At 50.7% G+C, this 23,460-nt stretch overlaps 2 protein-coding genes across 2 annotated transcripts in view; one reads left to right on the top strand and one right to left on the bottom strand.

The window, feature by feature from the left end:
* LOC126249305 (spidroin-1-like) overlaps positions 1–12,256 on the top strand; it is a 48,997-nt gene extending 36,741 nt beyond the window's left edge. The window contains 2 exon segments of the mRNA XM_049950958.1: positions 3,565–5,433; positions 12,191–12,256. Coding sequence (XP_049806915.1) covers positions 3,565–5,433; positions 12,191–12,256 — 1,935 coding nt within the window.
* A 950-nt stretch (positions 12,257–13,206) lies between these two features.
* Positions 13,207–23,460, bottom strand: part of LOC126249640 (uncharacterized) — a 64,599-nt gene continuing 54,345 nt past the window's right edge. The window contains exon 4 of the mRNA XM_049951318.1: positions 13,207–14,137. Coding sequence (XP_049807275.1) covers positions 13,772–14,137 — 366 coding nt within the window. The 3' untranslated portion in view covers positions 13,207–13,771. The remainder of the gene's footprint in view (positions 14,138–23,460) is intronic.

The following is a 23,460-nucleotide window of genomic DNA, read 5'->3' as shown; positions in this document are numbered from 1 at the left end:
TTTGTAGTGGGGGAACCCTCACTTCTGTGAGGAGACTCAACAGGAATAATGCGAAAGGCACTGACAGCAATACGCACACCGTTATGATGAACAGGGTAAAGTAGTTTCAGGGTGGAAACAGCTGCTGAGCCATAAAACTGACAACTCTCATCTAGTCTGGACAAAACTAGAACACAGCAAATATGGAGAAGAGTAGCATGGTCTGCTCCCCAAGATGTGTGGTCCAGGAGGCAGAGAACAGTAAGCTTCTACATGCAAGTAGCCTTCAGGTGGTGAATAAGGTGCAGCCACACCAGCGTTTTATCAGTAAGAAGACCCAAGAAACAGGACTGTACTACAACATGTAGGTGCTGGTTGCCTAAAAGTTCTGTATCAGGTGTGCTGTGGGTCAATGGCAAAAATGCATAACCCATGTTTTGGACATAGAACACTGGAAGCCACGGGAAAGAGCCCATGCAGAGACTCAATGGACGGTGCCTCGGAACTGGCGTCCAGTAGATACTACCGAGTGGGAGCTGCACCAGATGCAAGAGTTGTTGACATACAATCCCGGGATAACCAGAGGCCCCAACAGAGGTTACAAGCCCATTGATGACCTGGAAAGATGGGCACCCACTCCTAGGCCTGTATGAGGCATTCTCAGCACAGGTACCAGCATTGTGATCCAACCCCTGTTGTGTCAGGGGGATCAGCCAGATGTGTACATAACAGCCCCACCTCAAAGACTGGCTACCGAGCTGGTGACATAACAAGGAGGTGAGAGTGCTATGGCAGGGAAGTAGTACAAGTGGGGAAAGGGAATAGGAGAAGGAGAAGGAAAAGGAGTAGGTGTAGGAGTATCCCATGCCAAAGGTGCTAGGGAGGGAGTTCTTCATGTGGCTCACACAACAGATTTCAGATTTAGGGATGAATCAAATATGTGCGGGGGACCGAAAAGGAGGCGAAGAACAAACAAAAGCAGTAAGATGAAGAGAAGTCAGGAGGATATCCAGGCTGACTTAAATAAGAACAGTAAGGGCCAAAGGAGAAGTGGGGGGGGGGAACGCAAGGCGGGCGGCGCCAAGGGGGGGGGGGTGGCGGGGGGAAACCCAAGGCGGGCGGCGCCAAGGGGGGGGGGGTGGCGGGGGGAAACCCAAGGCGGGCGGCGCCAAGGGGGGGGGGGTGGCGGGGGGAAACCCAAGGCGGGCGGCGCCAAGGGGGGGGGGGGTGGCGGGGGGAAACCCAAGGCGGGCGGCGCCAAGGGGGGGGGGGGGTGGCGGGGGGAAACCCAAGGCGGGCGGCGCCAAGGGGGGGGGGGGGTGGCGGGGGGAAACCCAAGGCGGGCGGCGCCAAGGGGGGGGGGGGTGGCGGGGGGAAACCCAAGGCGGGCGGCGCCAAGGGGGGGGGGGGTGGCGGGGGGAAACCCAAGGCGGGCGGCGCCAAGGGGGGGGGGGTGGCGGGGGGAAACCCAAGGCGGGCGGCGCCAAGGGGGGGGGGGTGGCGGGGGGAAACCCAAGGCGGGCGGCGCCAAGGGGGGGGGGGTGGCGGGGGGAAACCCAAGGCGGGCGGCGCCAAGGGGGGGGGGGTGGCGGGGGGAAACCCAAGGCGGGCGGCGCCAAGGGGGGGGGGGGGTGGCGGGGGGAAACCCAAGGCGGGCGGCGCCAAGGGGGGGGGGGGTTGCGGGGGGAAACCCAAGGCGGGCGGCGCCAAGGGGGGGGGGGGGTGGCGGGGGGAAACCCAAGGCGGGCGGCGCCAAGGGGGGGGGGGGTGGCGGGGGGAAACCCAAGGCGGGCGGCGCCAAGGGGGGGGGGGGGGTGGCGGGGGGAAACCCAAGGCGGGCGGCGCCAAGGGGGGGGGGGGTGGCGGGGGGAAACCCAAGGCGGGCGGCGCCAAGGGGGGGGGGTGGCGGGGGGAAACCCAAGGCGGGCGGCGCCAAGGGGGGGGGGGTGGCGGGGGGAAACCCAAGGCGGGCGGCGCCAAGGGGGGGGGGGTGGCGGGGGGAAACCCAAGGCGGGCGGCGCCAAGGGGGGGGGGGGGTGGCGGGGGGAAACCCAAGGCGGGCGGCGCCAAGGGGGGGGGGGTGGCGGGGGGAAACCCAAGGCGGGCGGCGCCAAGGGGGGGGGGTGGCGGGGGGAAACCCAAGGCGGGCGGCGCCAAGGGGGGGGGGTGGCGGGGGGAAACCCAAGGCGGGCGGCGCCAAGGGGGGGGGGGTGGCGGGGGGAAACCCAAGGCGGGCGGCGCCAAGGGGGGGGGGGTGGCGGGGGGAAACCCAAGGCGGGCGGCGCCAAGGGGGGGGGGTGGCGGGGGGAAACCCAAGGCGGGCGGCGCCAAGGGGGGGGGGTGGCGGGGGGAAACCCAAGGCGGGCGGCGCCAAGGGGGGGGGGGTGGCGGGGGGAAACCCAAGGCGGGCGGCGCCAAGGGGGGGGGGGTGGCGGGGGGAAACCCAAGGCGGGCGGCGCCAAGGGGGGGGGGGTGGCGGGGGGAAACCCAAGGCGGGCGGCGCCAAGGGGGGGGGGTGGCGGGGGGAAACCCAAGGCGGGCGGCGCCAAGGGGGGGGGGTGGCGGGGGGAAACCCAAGGCGGGCGGCGCCAAGGGGGGGGGGGGTGGCGGGGGGAACCCAAGGCGGGCGGCGCCAAGGGGGGGGGGGGTGGCGGGGGGAACCCAAGGCGGGCGGCGCCAAGGGGGGGGGGGTGGCGGGGGGAACGCAAGGCGGGCGGCGGCAAGGGGGGGGGGTGGCGGGGGGAACGCAAGGCGGGCGGCGGCAAGGGGGGGGGGGTGGCGGGGGGAACGCAAGGCGGGCGGCGGCAAGGGGGGGGGGTGGCGGGGGGAACGCAAGGCGGGCGGCGGCAAGGGGGGGGGGGTGGCGGGGGGAACGCAAGGCGGGCGGCGGCAAGGGGGGGGGGTGGCGGGGGGAACGCAAGGCGGGCGGCGGCAAGGGGGGGGGGTGGCGGGGGGAACGCAAGGCGGGCGGCGGCAAGGGGGGGGGGGCGGGGGGAACGCAAGGCGGGCGGCGGCAAGGGGGGGGGGCGGGGGGAACGCAAGGCGGGCGGCGGCAAGGGGGGGGGGCGGGGGGAACGCAAGGCGGGCGGCGGCAAGGGGGGGGGGGCGGGGGGAACGCAAGGCGGGCGGCGGCAAGGGGGGGGGGCGGGGGGAACGCAAGGCGGGCGGCGGCAAGGGGGGGGGGCGGGGGGAACGCAAGGCGGGCGGCGGCAAGGGGGGGGGGCGGGGGGAACGCAAGGCGGGCGGCGGCAAGGGGGGGGGGGCGGGGGGAACGCAAGGCGGGCGGCGGCAAGGGGGGGGGGGCGGGGGGAACGCAAGGCGGGCGGCGGCAAGGGGGGGGGGGCGGGGGGAACGCAAGGCGGGCGGCGGCAAGGGGGGGGGGCGGGGGGAACGCAAGGCGGGCGGCGGCAAGGGGGGGGGGGCGGGGGGAACGCAAGGCGGGCGGCGGCAAGGGGGGGGGCGGGGGGAACGCAAGGCGGGCGGCGGCAAGGGGGGGGGCGGGGGGAACGCAAGGCGGGCGGCGGCAAGGGGGGGGGGGGGGGGAACGCAAGGCGGGCGGCGGCAAGGGGGCGGGGGGAACGCAAGGCGGGCGGCGGCAAGGGGGCGGGGGGAACGCAAGGCGGGCGGCGGCAAGGGGGCGGGGGGAACGCAAGGCGGGCGGCGGCAAGGGGGCGGGGGGAACGCAAGGCGGGCGGCGGCAAGGGGGCGGGGGGAACGCAAGGCGGGCGGCGGCAAGGGGGCGGGGGGAACGCAAGGCGGGCGGCGGCAAGGGGGCGGGGGGAACGCAAGGCGGGCGGCGGCAAGGGGGCGGGGGGAACGCAAGGCGGGCGGCGGCAAGGGGGCGGGGGGAACGCAAGGCGGGCGGCGGCAAGGGGGCGGGGGGAACGCAAGGCGGGCGGCGGCAAGGGGGCGGGGGGAACGCAAGGCGGGCGGCGGCAAGGGGGCGGGGGGAACGCAAGGCGGGCGGCGGCAAGGGGGCGGGGGGAACGCAAGGCGGGCGGCGGCAAGGGGGCGGGGGGAACGCAAGGCGGGCGGCGGCAAGGGGGCGGGGGGAACGCAAGGCGGGCGGCGGCAAGGGGGCGGGGGGAACGCAAGGCGGGCGGCGGCAAGGGGGCGGGGGGAACGCAAGGCGGGCGGCGGCAAGGGGGCGGGGGGAACGCAAGGCGGGCGGCGGCAAGGGGGCGGGGGGAACGCAAGGCGGGCGGCGGCAAGGGGGCGGGGGGAACGCAAGGCGGGCGGCGGCAAGGGGGCGGGGGGAACGCAAGGCGGGCGGCGGCAAGGGGGCGGGGGGAACGCAAGGCGGGCGGCGGCAAGGGGGCGGGGGGAACGCAAGGCGGGCGGCGGCAAGGGGGCGGGGGGAACGCAAGGCGGGCGGCGGCAAGGGGGCGGGGGGAACGCAAGGCGGGCGGCGGCAAGGGGGCGGGGGGAACGCAAGGCGGGCGGCGGCAAGGGGGCGGGGGGAACGCAAGGCGGGCGGCGGCAAGGGGGCGGGGGGAACGCAAGGCGGGCGGCGGCAAGGGGGTGGGGGGAACGCAAGGCGGGCGGCGGCAAGGGGGTGGGGGGAACGCAAGGCGGGCGGCGGCAAGGGGGTGGGGGGAACGCAAGGCGGGCGGCGGCAAGGGGGTGGGGGGAACGCAAGGCGGGCGGCGGCAAGGGGGTGGGGGGAACGCAAGGCGGGCGGCGGCAAGGGGGTGGGGGGAACGCAAGGCGGGCGGCGGCAAGGGGGTGGGGGGAACGCAAGGCGGGCGGCGGCAAGGGGGTGGGGGGAACGCAAGGCGGGCGGCGGCAAGGGGGTGGGGGGAACGCAAGGCGGCGGCAAGGGGGTGGGGGGAACGCAAGGCGGCGGCAAGGGGGTGGGGGGAACGCAAGGCGGCGGCAAGGGGGTGGGGGGAACGCAAGGCGGCGGCAAGGGGGTGGGGGGAACGCAAGGCGGCGGCAAGGGGGTGGGGGGAACGCAAGGCGGCGGCAAGGGGGTGGGGGGAACGCAAGGCGGCGGCAAGGGGGTGGGGGGAACGCAAGGCGGCGGCAAGGGGGTGGGGGGAACGCAAGGCGGCGGCAAGGGGGTGGGGGGAACGCAAGGCGGCGGCAAGGGGGTGGGGGGAACGCAAGGCGGCGGCAAGGGGGTGGGGGGAACGCAAGGCGGCGGCAAGGGGGTGGGGGGAACGCAAGGCGGCGGCAAGGGGGTGGGGGGAACGCAAGGCGGCGGCAAGGGGGTGGGGGGAACGCAAGGCGGCGGCAAGGGGGTGGGGGGAACGCAAGGCGGCGGCAAGGGGGTGGGGGGAACGCAAGGCGGCGGCAAGGGGGTGGGGGGAACGCAAGGCGGCGGCAAGGGGGTGGGGGGAACGCAAGGCGGCGGCAAGGGGGTGGGGGGAACGCAAGGCGGCGGCAAGGGGGTGGGGGGAACGCAAGGCGGCGGCAAGGGGGTGGGGGGGAACGCAAGGCGGCGGCAAGGGGGTGGGGGGGAACGCAAGGCGGCGGCAAGGGGGTGGGGGGGAACGCAAGGCGGCGGCAAGGGGGTGGGGGGAACGCAAGGCGGCGGCAAGGGGGAGGGGGAACGCAAGGCGGCGGCAAGGGGGGGGGAACGCAAGGCGGCGGCAAGGGGGGGGGGAACGTAAGGCGGCGGCAAGGGGGGGGGAACGTAAGGCGGCGGCAAGGGGGGGGGAACGTAAGGCGGAGGCAAGGGGGGGGGGAACGTAAGGCGGCGGCAAGGGGGAGGGGGAACGCAAGGCGGCGGCAAGGGGGGGGGAACGCAAGGCGGCGGCAAGGGGGGGGGGAACGTAAGGCGGCGGCAAGGGGGGGGGAACGTAAGGCGGCGGCAAGGGGGGGGGAACGTAAGGCGGAGGCAAGGGGGGGGGGAACGTAAGGCGGCGGCAAGGGGGGGGGAACGTAAGGCGGCGGCAAGGGGGGGGGGGACGTAAGGCGGCGGCAAGGGGGGGGTGGAACGTAAGGCGGCGGCAAGGGGGGGGTGAACGTAAGGTGGCGGCAAGGGGGGGGGGAACGTAAGGTGTCGGCAAGGGGGGGGGGAACGTAAGGTGTCGGCAAGGGGGGGGGGAACGTAAGGTGGCGGCAAGGGGGGGGGAACGTAAGGTGGCGGCAAGGGGGGGGGGAACGTAAGGTGGCGGCAAGGGGGGGGGGGGAACGTAAGGTGGCGGCAAGGGGGGGGGGGGGGGAACGTAAGGTGGCGGCAAGGGGGGGGGGGAACGTAAGGTGGCGGCAAGGGGGGGGGGGAACGTAAGGTGGCGGCAAGGGGGGGGGGAACGTAAGGTGGCGGCAAGGGGGGGGGAACGTAAGGTGGCGGCAAGGGGGGGGGGAACGTAAGGTGGCGGCAAGGGGGGGGGGGAACGTAAGGTGGCGGCAAGGGGGGGGGGGAACGTAAGGTGGCGGCAAGGGGGGGGGGAACGTAAGGTGGCGGCAAGGGGGGGGGGAACGTAAGGTGGCGGCAAGGGGGGGGGGAACGTAAGGTGGCGGCAAGGGGGGGGGGAACGTAAGGTGGCGGCAAGGGGGGGGGGGGAACGTAAGGTGGCGGCAAGGGGGGGGGGAACGTAAGGTGGCGGCAAGGGGGGGGGGAACGTAAGGTGGCGGCAAGGGGGGGGGGGAACGTAAGGTGGCGGCAAGGGGGGGGGGAACGTAAGGTGGCGGCAAGGGGGGGGGGAACGTAAGGTGGCGGCAAGGGGGGGGGGGAACGTAAGGTGGCGGCAAGGGGGGGGGGAACGTAAGGTGGCGGCAAGGGGGGGGGGAACGTAAGGTGGCGGCAAGGGGGGGGGAACGTAAGGTGGCGGCAAGGGGGGGGGGAACGTAAGGTGGCGGCAAGGGGGGGGGGAACGTAAGGTGGTGGCAAGGGGGGGGGAACGTAAGGTGGCGGCAAGGGGGGGGGGAACGTAAGGTGGCGGCAAGGGGGGGGGAACGTAAGGTGGCGGCAAGGGGGGGGGAACGTAAGGTGGCGGCAAGGGGGGGGGGGAACGTAAGGTGGTGGCAAGGGGGGGGGAACGTAAGGTGGTGGCAAGGGGGGGGAACGTAAGGTGGTGGCAAGGGGGGGGAACGTAAGGTGGTGGCAAGGGGGGGGGGAACGTAAGGTGGTGGCAAGGGGGGGGGGAACGTAACATTTAAACCAGTAAAAAGGTCCACACCATACAAATGGTGGCAAGAGGAGGAAGAGGAAGAGGAAGAGGAGGAAGAGGAGGAAGATGTATGCTACCAATTTCATTAACCATGGCAGGGATAGCGAGTGAGACAACATGTGGGGTCAGCAGGGATAAACCCATATCTTACGTAAGCACCCTATATATTTATCCAAGCAAACAACACGGGTTGGGAATAAGGAATTGGAAAGAACACCAGGTTTATTTAATCTAGTATTCTTAAAAATTATGAACCAAACCAAGTAATCACTGAAAGAGAAATATGTAATAAAGCATTATTTACAACACACACAGACAAAACAATACCAAAAATGGACAAATACAAGGCTCAAACAGTAGGAAATACAGGAAAATTATTCAACCTGCATTAACTGGTGCTCATACTGCAGGGGAAAGCATTGATGTTTAGCATAGAAGACTGAACACACTACCTCTGAAGTATGTATACTAAGATGACGCAAACGAGACCACAGAACAACTATTACTACTCACAGCGTCAGCTGCTGCAGGGAATACAGCTCACATGACTAAAATAACAGCAATCATCTCGTAGCCTTGAGAGAGACTTATCACCAAGTAATTGTAATTGTGGAGATAGTTGTTCATGAGCTCCACAAGCCAGTGTGCCAGACATTCCCATGCAGGCATGTTATTATGCAAGTCTGCATTATTTACAGAAGGCCAATCTCAGATATGAAACCATCTTCTCAAGCTAATAAAGGTTTCAAATATATATGAACGGACTTAGATAGGTATTCCAAATTCACCTTGGCCCTGCCTGTGAAAGCAAAGCCAGGGAAGGAAATTGCACAAATTGCTGCAGACAGGGACAAGTCAGAGTCCTGACAACCTTCAAATTGACCATCATGGAGAATTTTACAGTAAGTATCTCAAGCCGGTAATGGAATGATACAGAATAAAACACTACTAGACATTCTCCCACCTGCAAGATAGTGTTTTATAAAATCTGAAAAGAACCATAAAAAAACCATATATGGATGCAATTATATCTTCATGCTTCACACAAATGGCTAGACATTCTCCAGATTAGAGGGGTGTAAAAATGAACTGGATGTTGTGCAATTAAAATGAGATTTGTTAATGTTTGTGACAAGGTACCTATAACATACAGTGTACAACTGTATTAAGATGGTGGATCCACAGACAGAAATTCAATGCAGGTGATTTTGTGTGTATTCTAAAATAAAAAAAACTGTCTTTTCTGATGTCTTACCTTCCAAACTGGTCAATGGAGATATTTAGTGTCCAAAGTATAGTGGTCACATCTCATAATTTACATCTTACAGGATAGCAATCGTGAAGAAATTGCAAGGAGTTCCTGTACAGAGGAGTTGGAGCAAAGTTCTAAATGAGAAATGTCTCTTAGAGCATGTCATAAGGTATAATTGGAATAAGGCTTTAGGCAAATGGCTTCACTTTCCACCATTGCTGAACAGTTGGGTGAACACTCAAAATCTGGTATGTAACAGGGTTTGAAAATTTTAGTGCAGCAGCATAACACAAGTGTTAGGGAGCACATCAGAGGTGGCAGCAATATTTTCAATAAGTTATCAGTTGTACTGTGTATCTCTGGATGCAAAGCTGAAAAAGGTTGGTAGGGTGGTAGGTAGAGGGGACCAAACAGTAAGGTCATTGGTCCCATGGTATAAGGTGGCAGAAACCAAGGGAGGAATGACAAAAACAGCACAGTCCACACAGTCAACACATTCCAATGAAGGGGAAGGGAAAGAGAAATATGCAAACAAAGAGGAAAAGGAATGTTAGGGCTGCAGGGGTGCCCCAAAAACACTGTGCACTTAGGGTCATCAGCACCACCACTAACCTGTCCCAATCCCCACACCATACCATACCATACCATACCATACCATACCATGATCACAACACAATGGGACAACACCAGGGGAAGAAAACAAGAAATGGGGGTAACAAAACAGCATGACAGATCAGACAATTATAGGGAAAAGGTGGGGAGAACCTGGCTGGTGGGAAGGCAAGGTCAGAGCCTCCATAACCAATGCCTACACTGAGGTACTCCTGTTACAGAGGAAAATTCAGGGACTCACTGGAGAGGGCAAATCTTTTTCACAAAGAAAACCAAGGATGGATGTAACCATGCAAGGGTTGTCAACAAATGAGTACACATTTTCATGAAATGTGTTTACACGGCCATTGTATTAATATAAAACTTGTTTTATTTCTAGTTATGGCAAATAACACATTCTGCAACATTGTGTTGTTTTTGGATGTGGGACACTTAAGAATATGCTAGTGCCCATATGCATTCCATAGTCAAGTTTCTGCAGTTTGTCTTGGCAAGTTTAACATGAAATCCATAATGATGGCGTAACTTCGAATTTTTTACATAAAAAAATTTGTTTCCATAAGGTTTTAACATGGCACTTCTCTCACACCACCACTTGACTGAGCCACCATGAGATGGCATTGCCCACGGGTATCTCAACATTTATGTAGGCCATTGTTAGTCCTTTTTGTAAAGTCAGTAGTTTCTTTTCGTAGAAAGAAAATCAATTACTTCCAAAATTGCCATGGATTAAAGATATAATGACTTGCTCTTTTGTCTGCAAGAATGGCTACTGCATTTTAGCTTCTCAAACAATCACAAAAGTCGATACATGGCTCCTGTCATCTTTGATACACTTTAAACACATCGTAATGATGTCACACATGAGTTTGATGGAATGAACTTTACATCCTCCATGTAAAGTACATCAGCAGAAGAGAGAATTAATACCTTCACTGTGATACCAAAGGTAATATTACCAATGATAGCACCACTGAAGTGGAATTCTTAAGCATTTCTCCAAAATTCCTTCACCAAAGGTGAAGTAAAAATTTAAACCAAGAAGAGCTGCCAATGTAACTTGCTGTAGTGAAGCAATTTAACTTAATAAAGGCATGTCTTCCAGTCCTGATAGTATACCAATTTGATTCCATTCAGGTTATGCTGATACAATAGGGCCATGATTAACATCACATAAAACCGATCACTTTAAAGATCTGAACTAAAAGAATGGAAAGCTGCACAGGTCACAACAACAGTCAAGGAAGTAAGTAGGAGTAATAGGATGAATTTCGGACCAATGACAGACCGATTCGCAGTAGGATTTTGGAATTTAGACACTGTCCCAACATCATGAATTTCCTGAAAGGTCGTGGCCTATGGACACACAGTCAGTGAAGCTTTTGAAACTTTCTTCTTGTGAAACAACTATTTCTCACAGAGTAATGGGTGCTATTGATGCCTTTCTAGATTTCCAGAAGGCTTTTGTGCCTGTGGAGTATTGCTTCAGTTGTGCAACAGGATTCACAATGTCTAGCCGGTCAGGTCACAGTATATCCTTAGTGATGGAGAATGGAGTGAAAGGGATACCTGGTGTATGCAAGTATATAAGATTTAGGAGACAGTCTGAGCAGCCCTCCAAAACTGTTTCAAGATGCCGTCTGCTGTCTATTAAACTCTCAAAATCAAAACAACTGTAAAATGACTTCTTCACAATATCTCTATGGTACAAAAAGTGGCAATTGTCTGAATAAAGGAAAGTGAGGTCATCCACACAAGTATGAGAGAAACCTGTTAAATTGTAGTTACATGATAAATCACACCAATTTATAGGCTGTCAATTCAACAAAATATTTGGAAATTACAATTATGTACAACAGAAAATGGAATAACAGTGTTGCAGGGGAGATGAACCAAAGTCTTTTATTGGTGAAACACTCACTCAGATGCAACAGGCCTACTAAAGACTGTACACTGTGCTTGTCTGTCCTCTGATAGTATTGTGGTGCTGTATATGATCCTTACCAGATACATCTGAGTACATCGAGAAGACCAGCAAAATTGCTGTTAAGCTACAATTCTGGCAATGATGTAGTGCACACAGAAGCGAAGGACACAAAACAGTGTGAGCTGGGCTATGGTAGTGTGCAGACATGTATCCCAGTGTCTGATCTGGCAAGCTGTGGATCCCATAGGTCATGTCCAATGCAAGCTCCCAATCACACATACAGAAGTGAGTTTGGTGTTCTCTGTTCATTTTCATTCTCATTTGGTTGAAACCATTAAGCACATGGCACCTAGTGATCATGAAGGTAGTTTACTTTATTCCTGACATGCATCTATTTTTCTTCTGCAGTCATGTGATTGGTTGACATACTTGTCACTAAGTAATATATACTCTCCAGGACAAAGTGAGTGGAACTATTGTGTGAACACCATTACCAGGATTGTCAGTTGATAGACACTGCAAGCTTCATTTGTTCACTTACTCCTTTGTGTAGAATAAATGTATTATGATGAATATGTATTTTGTCAATGCCCTTCACCACACTAGAAACTTAGCCTCTTCCTGAGAATAGTGTGTGGGTGTGGCAATGAAGCCAGCTAGCTGCACCCCTCACATTTAAGCAGTGTACCCACATCATCTTGCTTCACTTGTGACCATGTGATCTGAGGCCAACAAATGGTGACAAACTCGTCTGTTTATGTGCGACAATCTTGAGTGGACAAACCACTGAGTTTTGTACAAACATTCATTTCCATGTGATTGTGTGCTTTGCTCATGACCATTTTTAGCATTATCTTTCGAATTTTATTATTATTTTGTGTGTGTTTCCCATGTTGTGAAAACTGTTGCAAACCAAATTGTTGACATAAGCAGTACTACAGAAGAGCTACTGCCATGCAATCTGAGGCTGGAGAAGAAGTTTCAGTTGTATGCCGTCACAGAATTAGCAAATAGGGTGCATGACAACCAACAGTGCCCAATACCGCAACCATGGCAGCCTACGAAGTCCTCAGCTCGGCAACTTCCTATGGTCCATTTTTGTACTCTGGTCATTTTGGTACTTAGTTGACCCATTAAATTTTATTACTTATTAAATTTTGTTTACTCCTTTACGTTATAATTTTTAACACATCATTCACAATTTTAGTTCATATTCCTCTATGGATTTTATAACATTTCTTATTTCCTTTTCCGCATTTCAGGTCCTGCTTATTTTAAGAGTGATATTCATTGTGCTTGCAGCATTCGCTAGCTGTCAATCTCTTGCAGTGCAAGTGTGTCAGCTCCATGCTACTGCACAGCATGTAGCACAATGCTGCCCCTATTTTTCTCTTTTTCAGTCTGCATTTACCTTGAACTAATACATTAACCTCTATCTTTACATATCTTGCCCAATTTACAGGTTATATTCCTGACTACTATATTATAATTTACAAATCCTAAATTTGTATTGTTACATAACTAACATTACAAGTTTGTGCCACTGGATACTCATTTCAGAGCTGTGTTCAATCACACAGGTGCCACGTAACACCCTCCTTACACTAGACAGTGTGGACTTATTTTACAAAAATAACTCCATTATTTTAGTAATGGTTAATTTAGGCACTTTTTTCTCCAACACATACTAAAACCACTGGAAGAAACAATGGATTGCTAATCATTCCTAGGTCATACAAATTCATCATTCAAGCATATTTTATTCATGAAGTAATTGCAGTTATTTAACTCAATTTGTATTGCTAATTTATTGTCTGCATTAATTAGTGAAAAAGCTGTTCAACCATCTTTACTTATAATATTGGATGTACTTAACTGACACTAATAAGTGAATCATTGACTCATGTTAATGGTTACAAAAATATTCTGTATGCTTCTGAACAAAACATTATGTGAATGAAGGAAATTAATCTTTAGATGTCCCAATCACCCAACAGGACACAAATTAACATACTCACCATATCCTGCAAACAAAATCCTTTTAATCATTTATCTTCAATGATTGTTTACATTTACTGTCAGGATAAAGCTACTTTTTAGATTAAAAGATTTTTCTTGCAAAATCAAGTTTTATTCCAATGTTGTTCAACAGAGAGCACCATTTCGCCTCAATCAGTAAAATGTTTTCAAGTTTAGTTTGACAGTCTCTGAAGAAAAATTAACTGAACCTAAATTACATTCAAATTTAATTTTAAAAATACTTTTGACTTAAAAAATATATCCGTACAAATCCTAGGAACACCTGCTTATTTGCACATAACCACACACACATGTCCATGTCCTCAGTTAAAAATTTTGTCTTTAAATACTACACTGTGAAACAGAGTTTAGCTCTCTACATACATATCCCCAGATACTTATGGCAGCCTGCTCACAAATATAAAAACCAGGAGTGAGTACATAGCTCAAATATTAAAATATGCTTACTGATGACTTGTGGATGAGCCCCTAAAATATTAAAAACCATGTAGTTTGTATGGACATTTAGGATAGAATGTTTTTAATGTTTTGTAAGGGGATCACCCCTCAGTTTTTAGGGAGCAGGTTTTACAGACACTGTTGTGCACATGCACTAACTGCTCTGCGGGGTACTTTGCATCAGTAAAATTTTGGACAGTACGATAAAATTGTTGTTTGGTAATGATATATAAAAAAAAAAAAAAAACAGCTTTCCGACAATATGCAAAAGTGGTAGTATAATATTACAGTACTTAATATTACCACCTATAAAATTTATTAATGTTCAGTAGACATTTTGCATCATACAAATAAATCTAAGACTACAGTTCAGAGAGCTTGTAAAATGCATGTGCAATAAATTACTCATTTTGTAAGTTTCTTTTTATCCACTTTCAATTTTGTATCCATATTTTGTGCTGGTGTTTGAGGACTTATTCTGCGCCTTGCAACAATTTGTGTTGCCTTAGAAGCAATACCTGATGGGTCTGCCTGAGCAGTTTTCAGTTTTGAACCAGAAAAGAATTTCTTAACTGTTGACTGAGGCTTTATCATTATCGTTCTATCTCGAGGCAGTGTCTGTGGTGTTTGTAGCGTCCTTTTCTGTTGTGGCCTTGGAACAGATGATGGTACTAGTCTTGATGCAGGTTGTTTCCTTGTAGATTTTGGTGTTGATTTTGGTGTCGAATTTTGTGCTGAATTGTTAACTGCATGAAGCTGCCTTGTTTTATCCTGGAAAAAAGTAGTTTGTTACACACTTTAAATGACATTTTCAGGTATAAAGGGGAGCAAGTCGGATAATGTCACTCTTCAATACGCAAGGTCATAAAGGCAGTATCTCAGTTTAATTTTATGCCAATTGTAGTTTGTAGTCTTCAGATTGGTTTAGCTGTAAACCCCAGTGTGAGAATTTTTTTCTATGAAAATTATGGCACAATTTTGTAGCTGCCTAGAGAAATTTACATGTATAACAGCTGAAGTTTTATTGTTTGGAATTACAGTGCTGAATGCACAGTTTTCAGCTTTTATTCAAGTAACTTAATTTTTGTTACATAGTGCCTGCTAACTGACTAGACCAATTTGGTTCAAGTTTCATTCTGAAAAGAGACTATGATAAATATAAACAGGGCACTTATTTACTACGAATCACAGAAAATGAACTAATTTGTTTATTAACTCTACCAGTTTTATTTTTATTTATTTATTTCTTGTTTTCTCTCACCTGCTACTATATTTCCTGTAGTGGACAGCAAAACCATACAGGAAAGTATTTTAAAACACTCATCTGTTGGCTATGCTGATAAAGTATGTGAACGATCTATTGCAATCCAAAACTTTATGGAGAAGGCTTCCACAAAACTGACATGCGAGAACATTTGTTTAATTTTCCTTCCAATTTTTATTTGTATATGTTCTTATTCCAATATACAAAAAAGTACCTTTTTCCAAATATTCATCTAATATATTACATTCTGTCAATCTCATTGCAGTGAAATCTATATAAAGGAACACATGAAGTACCACATTATCAGAAGTAGCTACAGCAGATTTCTTGTGTGAATCATACTGACAAAGTTACTGTTACTCTGTCCCCATCCGTTATAGAAACTGTGACCATAGAATAGGATGGAATCTAAACTTGTCTCTTAACATAGATTTTCAAGTCATTGACACTATGTGCAGGGGACTTCTCAGAACACAAAACTCTACTTACAATTTTTGTTTTAATATTGTTAATATAATATACTGTACTGGATATGTAATAAATAGCAAGAGAGAATTTTTCTTAAAAGTAACAAATTTTTAAAAATTAATAGGATTAAGCACTTTCTATCTCCTGCTCAATTCTACTGTGTAGTAACACTTGTACACTAGTTTCTCGTGTTTTTTCCTTCAGTGCTTCTAAATTTATAGTGAGCAATTCTCTTCCTTTAAGATTTTTTCTATGGTTTTAGGGCGCAAAACTGCTACAATCATTAGTGCCTGGTCTGTGACTTAGGAAAAGGTAAAAAAAAAACGAAACTGGAAATCAGCAGCAATGGGAACGAAACTCACAATTGTAGAAACTAAAAACAGAAGGAAAGCGTAAAAAAACACTATGGAAGGGGGTTGTCCCCAAAAAGAGCTTCAAATGACTGACGTCATCTCACTGGCTCTAATAAACTCGAGAACGCGATTGGCTCAGCGCGTGTCATCTGCTACAACGGAAGATTTATCAGGTGACAGCTGTAGACTGATGCATAATGGAGTAAAATAGGTGCACTCAAGTAAAAGGTGTCTTACCGTCCACAGCTGAGAGCAGTGGGGACAGAGTGGGGGAGGATCGCCGCTTAAAAGATGTCGATGGCTAAAAAGACAGTGCCCTATCCGTAGTCTAGTTAAAATTACGGACTCCTGACGACGTGTTCGGGAGGGAGAGATCCAAGCACAAGGAAGAGCTTTCACGTCCCGCAATTTATTATGGGAAAGTGTCCACCAATGTGCGTGCCATAAAAAACCAACACGACGACATAAAACGCTCCGTAGATCGGCGAAGGGAATCGATTGAATAGCTGGCCGAAGAAGAGAGACGGCAGCCTTGGCTGCTATATCGGCCGCCTCATTTCCACAGATACCAACGTGTCCCAGCAGCCAGAGGAACGCCACCGTGATGCCCCCCAGGTGGAGCAAGCGCAGACAGTCCTGAATCCGGTGGACCAGAGGGTGCACAGGGTAAAGAGCTTGGAGACTGAGAAGAGAGCTGAGAGAATCTGAACAGATAACATACTGTATCTGCCGATGGCGATGGATGTATGGGACAGCCTGGAGAAAAGCGTAAAGCTCTGCAGTATAAACCGAATACTGGTCGGGAAGCCGAAATCTATTTGGGGTGTCGCAAACAATATAGGCACTCCCTACACCCAACGATGTTTTCGAGCCATCAGTATAAATAAATGTGGCTTCTTTCATTTGTGCACATAGATCTACAAATGCCCGATGATAAACAAGTGAAGGGGTACCATCCTTGGGAAATCGAAAAAGGTCACGGTGCAGGCAGGTCCAGGGACGGAGCCAAGGTGGTGCTGTACCGCAAGTTGTCAAGAAGGTTTTAGGAAATCGGAAGGAAAGAGAATGGAGCAGTTGACGGAAGCGGACTCCCGGTGGTAGTAGGGAGGAGGGGCGGCCTGCATACTCTACATCAAAGGAGGCGTCGAAAAAAATGTCATGGGCTGGATTAGCAGGCATGGAAGACAGATGGCTAGCATAACGACTCAGGAGGACTGCTCGCCGATTGGACAGCGGAGGTTCAGCAGTCTCAGCATAAAGGCTTTCCACAGGGCTGGTGAAAAAGCTCCAGACACTAAACGTAATCCACGGTGGTGGATAGAGTCAAAACGACGAAGAATAGGCGGCCGAGCAGACGAGTAAACTATGCTTCCATAGTCCAATTTCGAGCGCACTAAGGCGCGACAGAGGCGGAGAAGGACCACTCGGTCGGCTCCCCAGGAGATACCATTCAGGACACGGAGGGTGTTGAGGGAGCGCAGACAGCGAGCCGAAAGATAGGAAATGTGGGAGGACCAGCACAGTTTTTTGTCAAACATAAGACCCAAGAATTTAGCCACGTCTGAAAACGGAAAGTTGACAGGTCCTAGATGTAAGGAAGGTGGAAGAAACTCCATACGATGCCAAAAATTTACACAAACGGTCTTACTGGGAGAAAAGCGGAAGCCGGTTTCGATGCGCCAAGAGTGGAGACGATCGAGACATCCTTGAAGATGATGATGAAGAAGGCTGGTCCATTGAGAGCTGTAGTAGATCGCAAAATCGTCCACAAAGAGGGAGCCCGAGACATCAGGAAGGAGACGATCCATAACAGGATTTATGGCAATGGCAAACAGTACAACACTTAGCATGGAGCCCTGGGGTACCCCATTTTCTTTGGAGAAAGTACAGGAGAGAGTAGTGTTCACCCGCACCCTAAATATGCGCTCTGCCATAAATTCGCGAAGAAAAAGGGGCAGCCGAACTCTAAAGCCCCAAGAGAACAGTGTGCGGAGGATGCCTGTCCTACAGGTATCGTATGCTCTCTCTAGATCAAAAAATATTGCTACTGTTTGGCATTTCCGGAGAAAACTGTTCATGATATAAGTGGAGAGAGCAACAAGATGGTCAACCGCTGAACGATGCTTGCGTAATCCGCATTGGGCAGGTGTTAAAAGACTGCGGGATTTCAGCCACCAAGCTGAACGGCAATTCACCATACGCTCCAAAACCTTACATACACTACTCGTGAGAGAAATGGGGCGATAGCTAGAGGGGAGATGTTTGTCCTTTCCAGGTTTCGGAACAGGAATGACAATGGCTTCCCGCCATCGTCTGGGAAAAGTACTGTCGGTCCAAATTCGATTATAAAGGCGAAGGAGGTAACGCAGACTATGGGTTGATAAATGCAGCAACATTTGGATGTGGATACCATCCGGTCCTGGGGCGGAGGAGCGAGAAGAGAGTGCATGTTGGAGTTCCCGCATGGAGAAAAGAGTATTATAACTTTAGCGATGTTGAGAGGAGAAAGCAAGAGGTTGCACTTCTGCTGCACGTTTCTTCGGGAGAAATGCTGGCAGGTAATTTGAAGAGCCCGAAATCTCAGCAAAGCATTGACCCAATGAGTTAGAAATTGTGATGGAGTCCACTAACGTATTATGCGTGACAGTGAGCCCAGAGACTGGGGAGAAACTAGGTGCACCAGATAACCGTCTAATCCGACTCCAAACTTCAGAGGAGGGAGCGAAGGTGTTAAATGAGCTAGTAAAGAAGTTCCAGCTTGCCTTCTTGCTATCGCGGATGATGCGACGGCATCGCGCACAGAACTGCTTATAGCGGATACAGTTGGCCGAAGTAGGATGGTGGCAGAAAACGCGAAGAGCACGTCGCCGCTCACGTATTGCGTCATGGCATGCCTCGTTCCTCCAAGTAACTGGGGGGCGCCAGGGCAATTCGGAGGTGCGTGGTATTTAACATTCTGCAGCTGTAAGAATAACGTCTGTAATATGTGTGACCTCATCGTCGACACTGGGAAAGTGACTGTCATCGAATGTCGCTAGAGACGAAGAAGTGTCCAATCGGCTTGGGCAAACTTCCAGCGTCGCGGGCGCATATATGGCAGTTGAGGCTGCAGTCTAAGGACACATGGAAAGTGGTCACTCGAGTGTGCATCATCAAGGGCAAACCATTTGAAGCGCCGAGCTAGCAGAACATTACCGACCGCAAGGTCGAAATGAGAGAAATTTGTCGTGGAGGCAGACAAAAAATGTAGGGTCCCCATTGTTGAGACAAACTAGATCTGCTTGGTGGAAGACGTCTAGCAATAGTGAGCCACGCGGACAAGGATGTGGAGATCCCCAAAGCGGGTGGTGGGCATTGAAGTCCCCAACCAGCAAATAGGGAGGTGGAAGCTGACCAAGAAGATTAAGGAGAGGAGCTCGTGCCATTGGTGTGGACGATGGAGTGTATACAGTACAAAGAGAGAATGTGTATCTAGAAAGGGAAAGACTGACAGCAACAGCTTGGAAGTAAGTGTTTAAGGGGATTGGGTGATAATGGAGGGTATCACGGAGAAGAATCTTAAGTCCTCCACGTGCTGGAGTGCCTTCAACAGAGGGGAGATCAAATCAGACGGACTGAAAATGGGATAGAACAAAGTTGTCATGGAGACGCAGCTTTGTTTCCTGAAGACAAAAGATGACCGGCGAGTAAGATAGTAAGAGGATTGACAATTCATCCCAATTGGCTTGAATGCCACGGATATTCCAGTGGATAATGGACATAGGGTGAACAGAAAATGGAGGAATGTGACCAAGGTTGCCGTCAACTAAATGACTGCTCAGAGCTTGCGACCGACAGCATGGAACGGCATTCAGCCGAAGGCAGAAGATCCTGATCCATAGGTTTTTCAGGAGCAGATCCTGGGAGGGAGGGAGGGAGGGAGGGAGGGAGGGCCACATTAGCTCAGGGTCCATGCTCACTATGCACGTATCCACAAAAGAGTTGCGGACCCCGTGGGGGGGGGGGGGGGTTCCTTTCAGATTGTTATGTATTTTCATACCCATGTACTGTAGTGTTTGAGCATACAATGTGCCAACAGATGAAGATATACCATGCCAAGATTTAGTTGGTGCTGATGTTTTTTGAAGTTTCTGTATAGAAGATCAAAGAATGCAACAGAGATGGGAAGGGAATGTGTCATTGCAACAGATAACCAAGTTTCAATTAAGATCATTCAAAATACTGGTAGCCTTAACAGGGGGAAAAAAAAAAAAAAACAAGATACAAGGATTATCGTGTTTTAAGAAGAATCTGAGCCGGCTGGAAAGGCCGTGTGGTTCTAGGCTTTACAGTCTAGAACCATGAGACCGCTATGGTCGCAGGTTCGAATCCTGCCTCTGGCATGGATGTGTGTGATGTCCTTAGGTTAGTTAGGTTAAAGTAGTTCTAAGTTCTAGGGGACTGATGACCTCAGAAGTTGAGTCTCGTAGTGCTCAGAGCCATTTGAACCATTTTTTGAAGAATCTGGCATGCCTGAAACAATGGAACACAAATTGTGGCAGCCTTTACATTATTCTGAGAAAGAAGATGCTGAAGGTCAAAATGAGGACAAAAATTTTTAGGCCAGATACTCTAGACAATTTCATTTTAGTGTGGTTCTGCTGTATATCAGCGAAGTGATCGAAAATAAGGGTAACAGTAAACATAATGTGACATTTCTCCAGAATGGGACCAAAAGCCCTATGCACTTGCGCATCCTCAAGCTGATGCAACAAATGTTTCAGAATGAAGTGTAATGGTTTTGGTGACATCTTAAAATTGATAATCTAGAAAATTTCGATGTTTGATTAATACTGTAAAGCAAATTAAAATTATTTTTTATGACAATTAACATCAATTTTGTCTAGAATTTAATTATAGCTTTTGTTCTGTGGAAGGTGAATAATACTGCTTATTCCAACACATTTGCTTGCTACCCCATATCCCAATATATGTTACTCTTCCACATACAGTTTGCATTCGTATGTAATGTTCTCAACTACACAGATTTCAAAGTCACACTAAGTCTGAGCTTTAAATTAAGGGATCATTCAACAAACATTTCTAATACAGTATATACTATTTTTCACAATTTAAGAAATTTTCATTTTTTGTGCCTCACCTACTCTTACTGCTCTTATGGTTCTGAATTTCAGAGTTCATTCTAAATTCATTTATTAACTATAAGAAGTGACAGATGTGGAGATGGAATCACTTATGCAAGATTCCACTGCACTTTTTTTTTACTCTTACGAATACCTTCTAATCTGAATATATCAAATTCTAAGCTTTGTAGGGGAAAGCAAAACAACACATTTCAGTACAAATGTTAATAAAACATTTCATTTTAATGTAATCTATTTTGGCAATAAAACCATGATTGGGATTCAAATCATGGCTGTCAGCAATGCCACCACCCTTTTTGATAGTCTGGCACAAAAATTTTATGTATCGAATACTCCTGAGTTCCTATTTAGTTGATTTCTGCAGAATTTGAGACCAGAATATGGCTGCCTTTTTAATATAAAATGATCATGCCATATCAACCTGAAAAATATTCTTGTTACCAATAGCAAGAAAGATCAACATTTTATCAACAGATTATGTTTATCTATTAGCTTTAACAGGGCATATAAGATCATGCAACCCAACTGATGAGTCACTATTGAAATGATATAATGAACACGTTTTAGTGAAATTTGTAATGTCATAGCATAGTGGTGTATTGTAATCATTGAAATAACACTCATTTCAAAATGAATTGCTTGAATGCTGGTTGGTACTACTGCATTTTGTGTTGCATGCCATAAAGGTGGATGCCATGTAATTGCGAATTCCACCAACCAAATCCTATGTATGCTTCTTCCAGCCATTTTTCTTAGTGTGTGAGTACCTCAACAGCAAGGTGTCACTGAACAACAATATCCTTCTTGATTGTTTCGTTATTTGAAGTTTCATGTATCATTTTTCATGGCTAATTGTAATGATGTGGATTGAGTCTTTTACAGTCAGATCACAAATTTATAAATATGATACATGGTGAACATTTATAAGATTTATTACATATAAAGAGTATGTAAAAGTAAAGTAAGTAATTGGGCACCTGGCTAAGAATGACTTTAGTTTGTGGCACCCTCCATCAGTAATGCAGGAATTCAATATGGTGTTGGCCCACCCTTAGCTTTGGTAACGGCTTCCACTCTCACAGGCATATGTTCAGTCAGGTGCTAGGAGGTTTCTCGAGGAATGGTAGCCCATTCATCATGGAGTGCTGCACTGAGGAGAGGTATTGATGTGTCAGTGAGGCCTGGCATGAAGTCAGCGTTCCGAAACATCCCAAAGGTATTCTATAGGATTCAGGTCACAACTGCAGACCAGTCCCTTACAGGGATATTATTGTGTAACCACTCCACCACAGGCCGTGTATTATGGACAGGTGCTTGATAGTGTTGAAAGATGCAATCACCATCCCCAAATTTCTCTTCAACAGTGGGAAGCAAGAAGGTGTTTAGATCATCAATGTAGGCCTGTGCTGTGATAATTCCATGCAAAACAAGGGAAGAAAGCACCCCTCCATGAAAAACATGACCACACCGTAACACCACCACCTCTGAATTTAACTGATGGTGCTACACACTCTGGCTGATGTTCACCGGACATTCATTGTACCCACACCCTGCCATTGGATCACCACATTATGTACTGTGATTCACCTCTCCATACATTTTTCCACTGTTCAGTTGTCCAATGTTTATGCTCCTTACACCAAGCGAAGCGTTGTTTGGCATTTACTGGCATGACGTGTGGCTTATGAGCAGCTGTTCTACCATGAAATCCAAGTCCTCACACCTCTCACCTAACTGTATTAGTATGTGCAGTGGATCCTGACGCAGTTTGGAATAGTCTGCAATGGTCTGGATAGATGTCTGCCTATTCACAAAATGATCCTCTTCAACTGTCGGCATCTCTGTCAGTAAACAGACAAGGTCAACCTGTACACTTTTGTGCTGTAGGTATCTCTTCATGTTTCCATTTCACTATAACATCAGAAACGGTGGACCTATGGATGTTTAGGAGTGTGGAAATCTTGCATACAGATGCATGACAAGTGACACCTAATCACCTGATCACTTTCAAAGTCTATGAGTTCTGTGGAGTGCCCATTCTGCTCTCCAGCAATGTCTAATGACTACTGAGTTTGCTGATATGGAGTATCTGGCAGTAGGTGGCAGCAGAGTGCACCTAATATGAAAAACTGTGGTGGTGGTGGTGGTGGTGGTGGTGGTGGTGGTGGTGGTGGTGGTGTCGGAATACTTTTGCTCACGTAGTGTATATGAGGAATAGCAGATTGAAGACTGAGCTCTAACAAACCCCACATGTGATTTCTCTGCATTCAGAATGGAGTCCCTGGGACTACATTGGATGGCCCACGAAGTACAACTTTCTGGATTCTTTTGGTTAGATATGACCTCATCCATTGGTTAGCAATACCATCACTTACATAAAACTAATTTATCTAGGACAGAGGCTACGGGACTTTTTTTCAAAAAAGCACGCAATTGACAAAATGATTAGCATGTGCCACATCACCATTCTGTACAATACCTAGATGGATTTTAAAACTGAGCAAAGTAAATTTAATAGCAGTCGGGTCTCATGTGTGATCTATTCATATTCTGAACATAAAATTTGAATTGTATCACCAAGTGTCATGTTCCATACATTTTACCAGGCATATTCAAGAACTGTTGTCCAGCCAGAACTGACTTCATGGACTGGATCTGGCCTGTGGCTGTAGTTTGGTGACCCCTGATCTAGGATAGTACTGTGATTTACATAGCAAAATTTCTTGTGTCAGAAAATACCAACCAATGCTATTTTATTAGTCAGTGCTTGTAAAATTTGGTGAGAACATGTAAAAGGCATTTTCACTAGAGCAACAGTTCTGCTATCCAAACTGATTTGCTGAGAATATTGTTGCTCAGGTGAAA

The sequence above is a fragment of the Schistocerca nitens genome, chromosome 3 (assembly GCF_023898315.1).
Source record: "Schistocerca nitens isolate TAMUIC-IGC-003100 chromosome 3, iqSchNite1.1, whole genome shotgun sequence".
Taxonomy (NCBI): domain Eukaryota; kingdom Metazoa; phylum Arthropoda; class Insecta; order Orthoptera; family Acrididae; genus Schistocerca; species Schistocerca nitens.
This window is presented reverse-complemented; position numbering and strand designations above follow the sequence as displayed.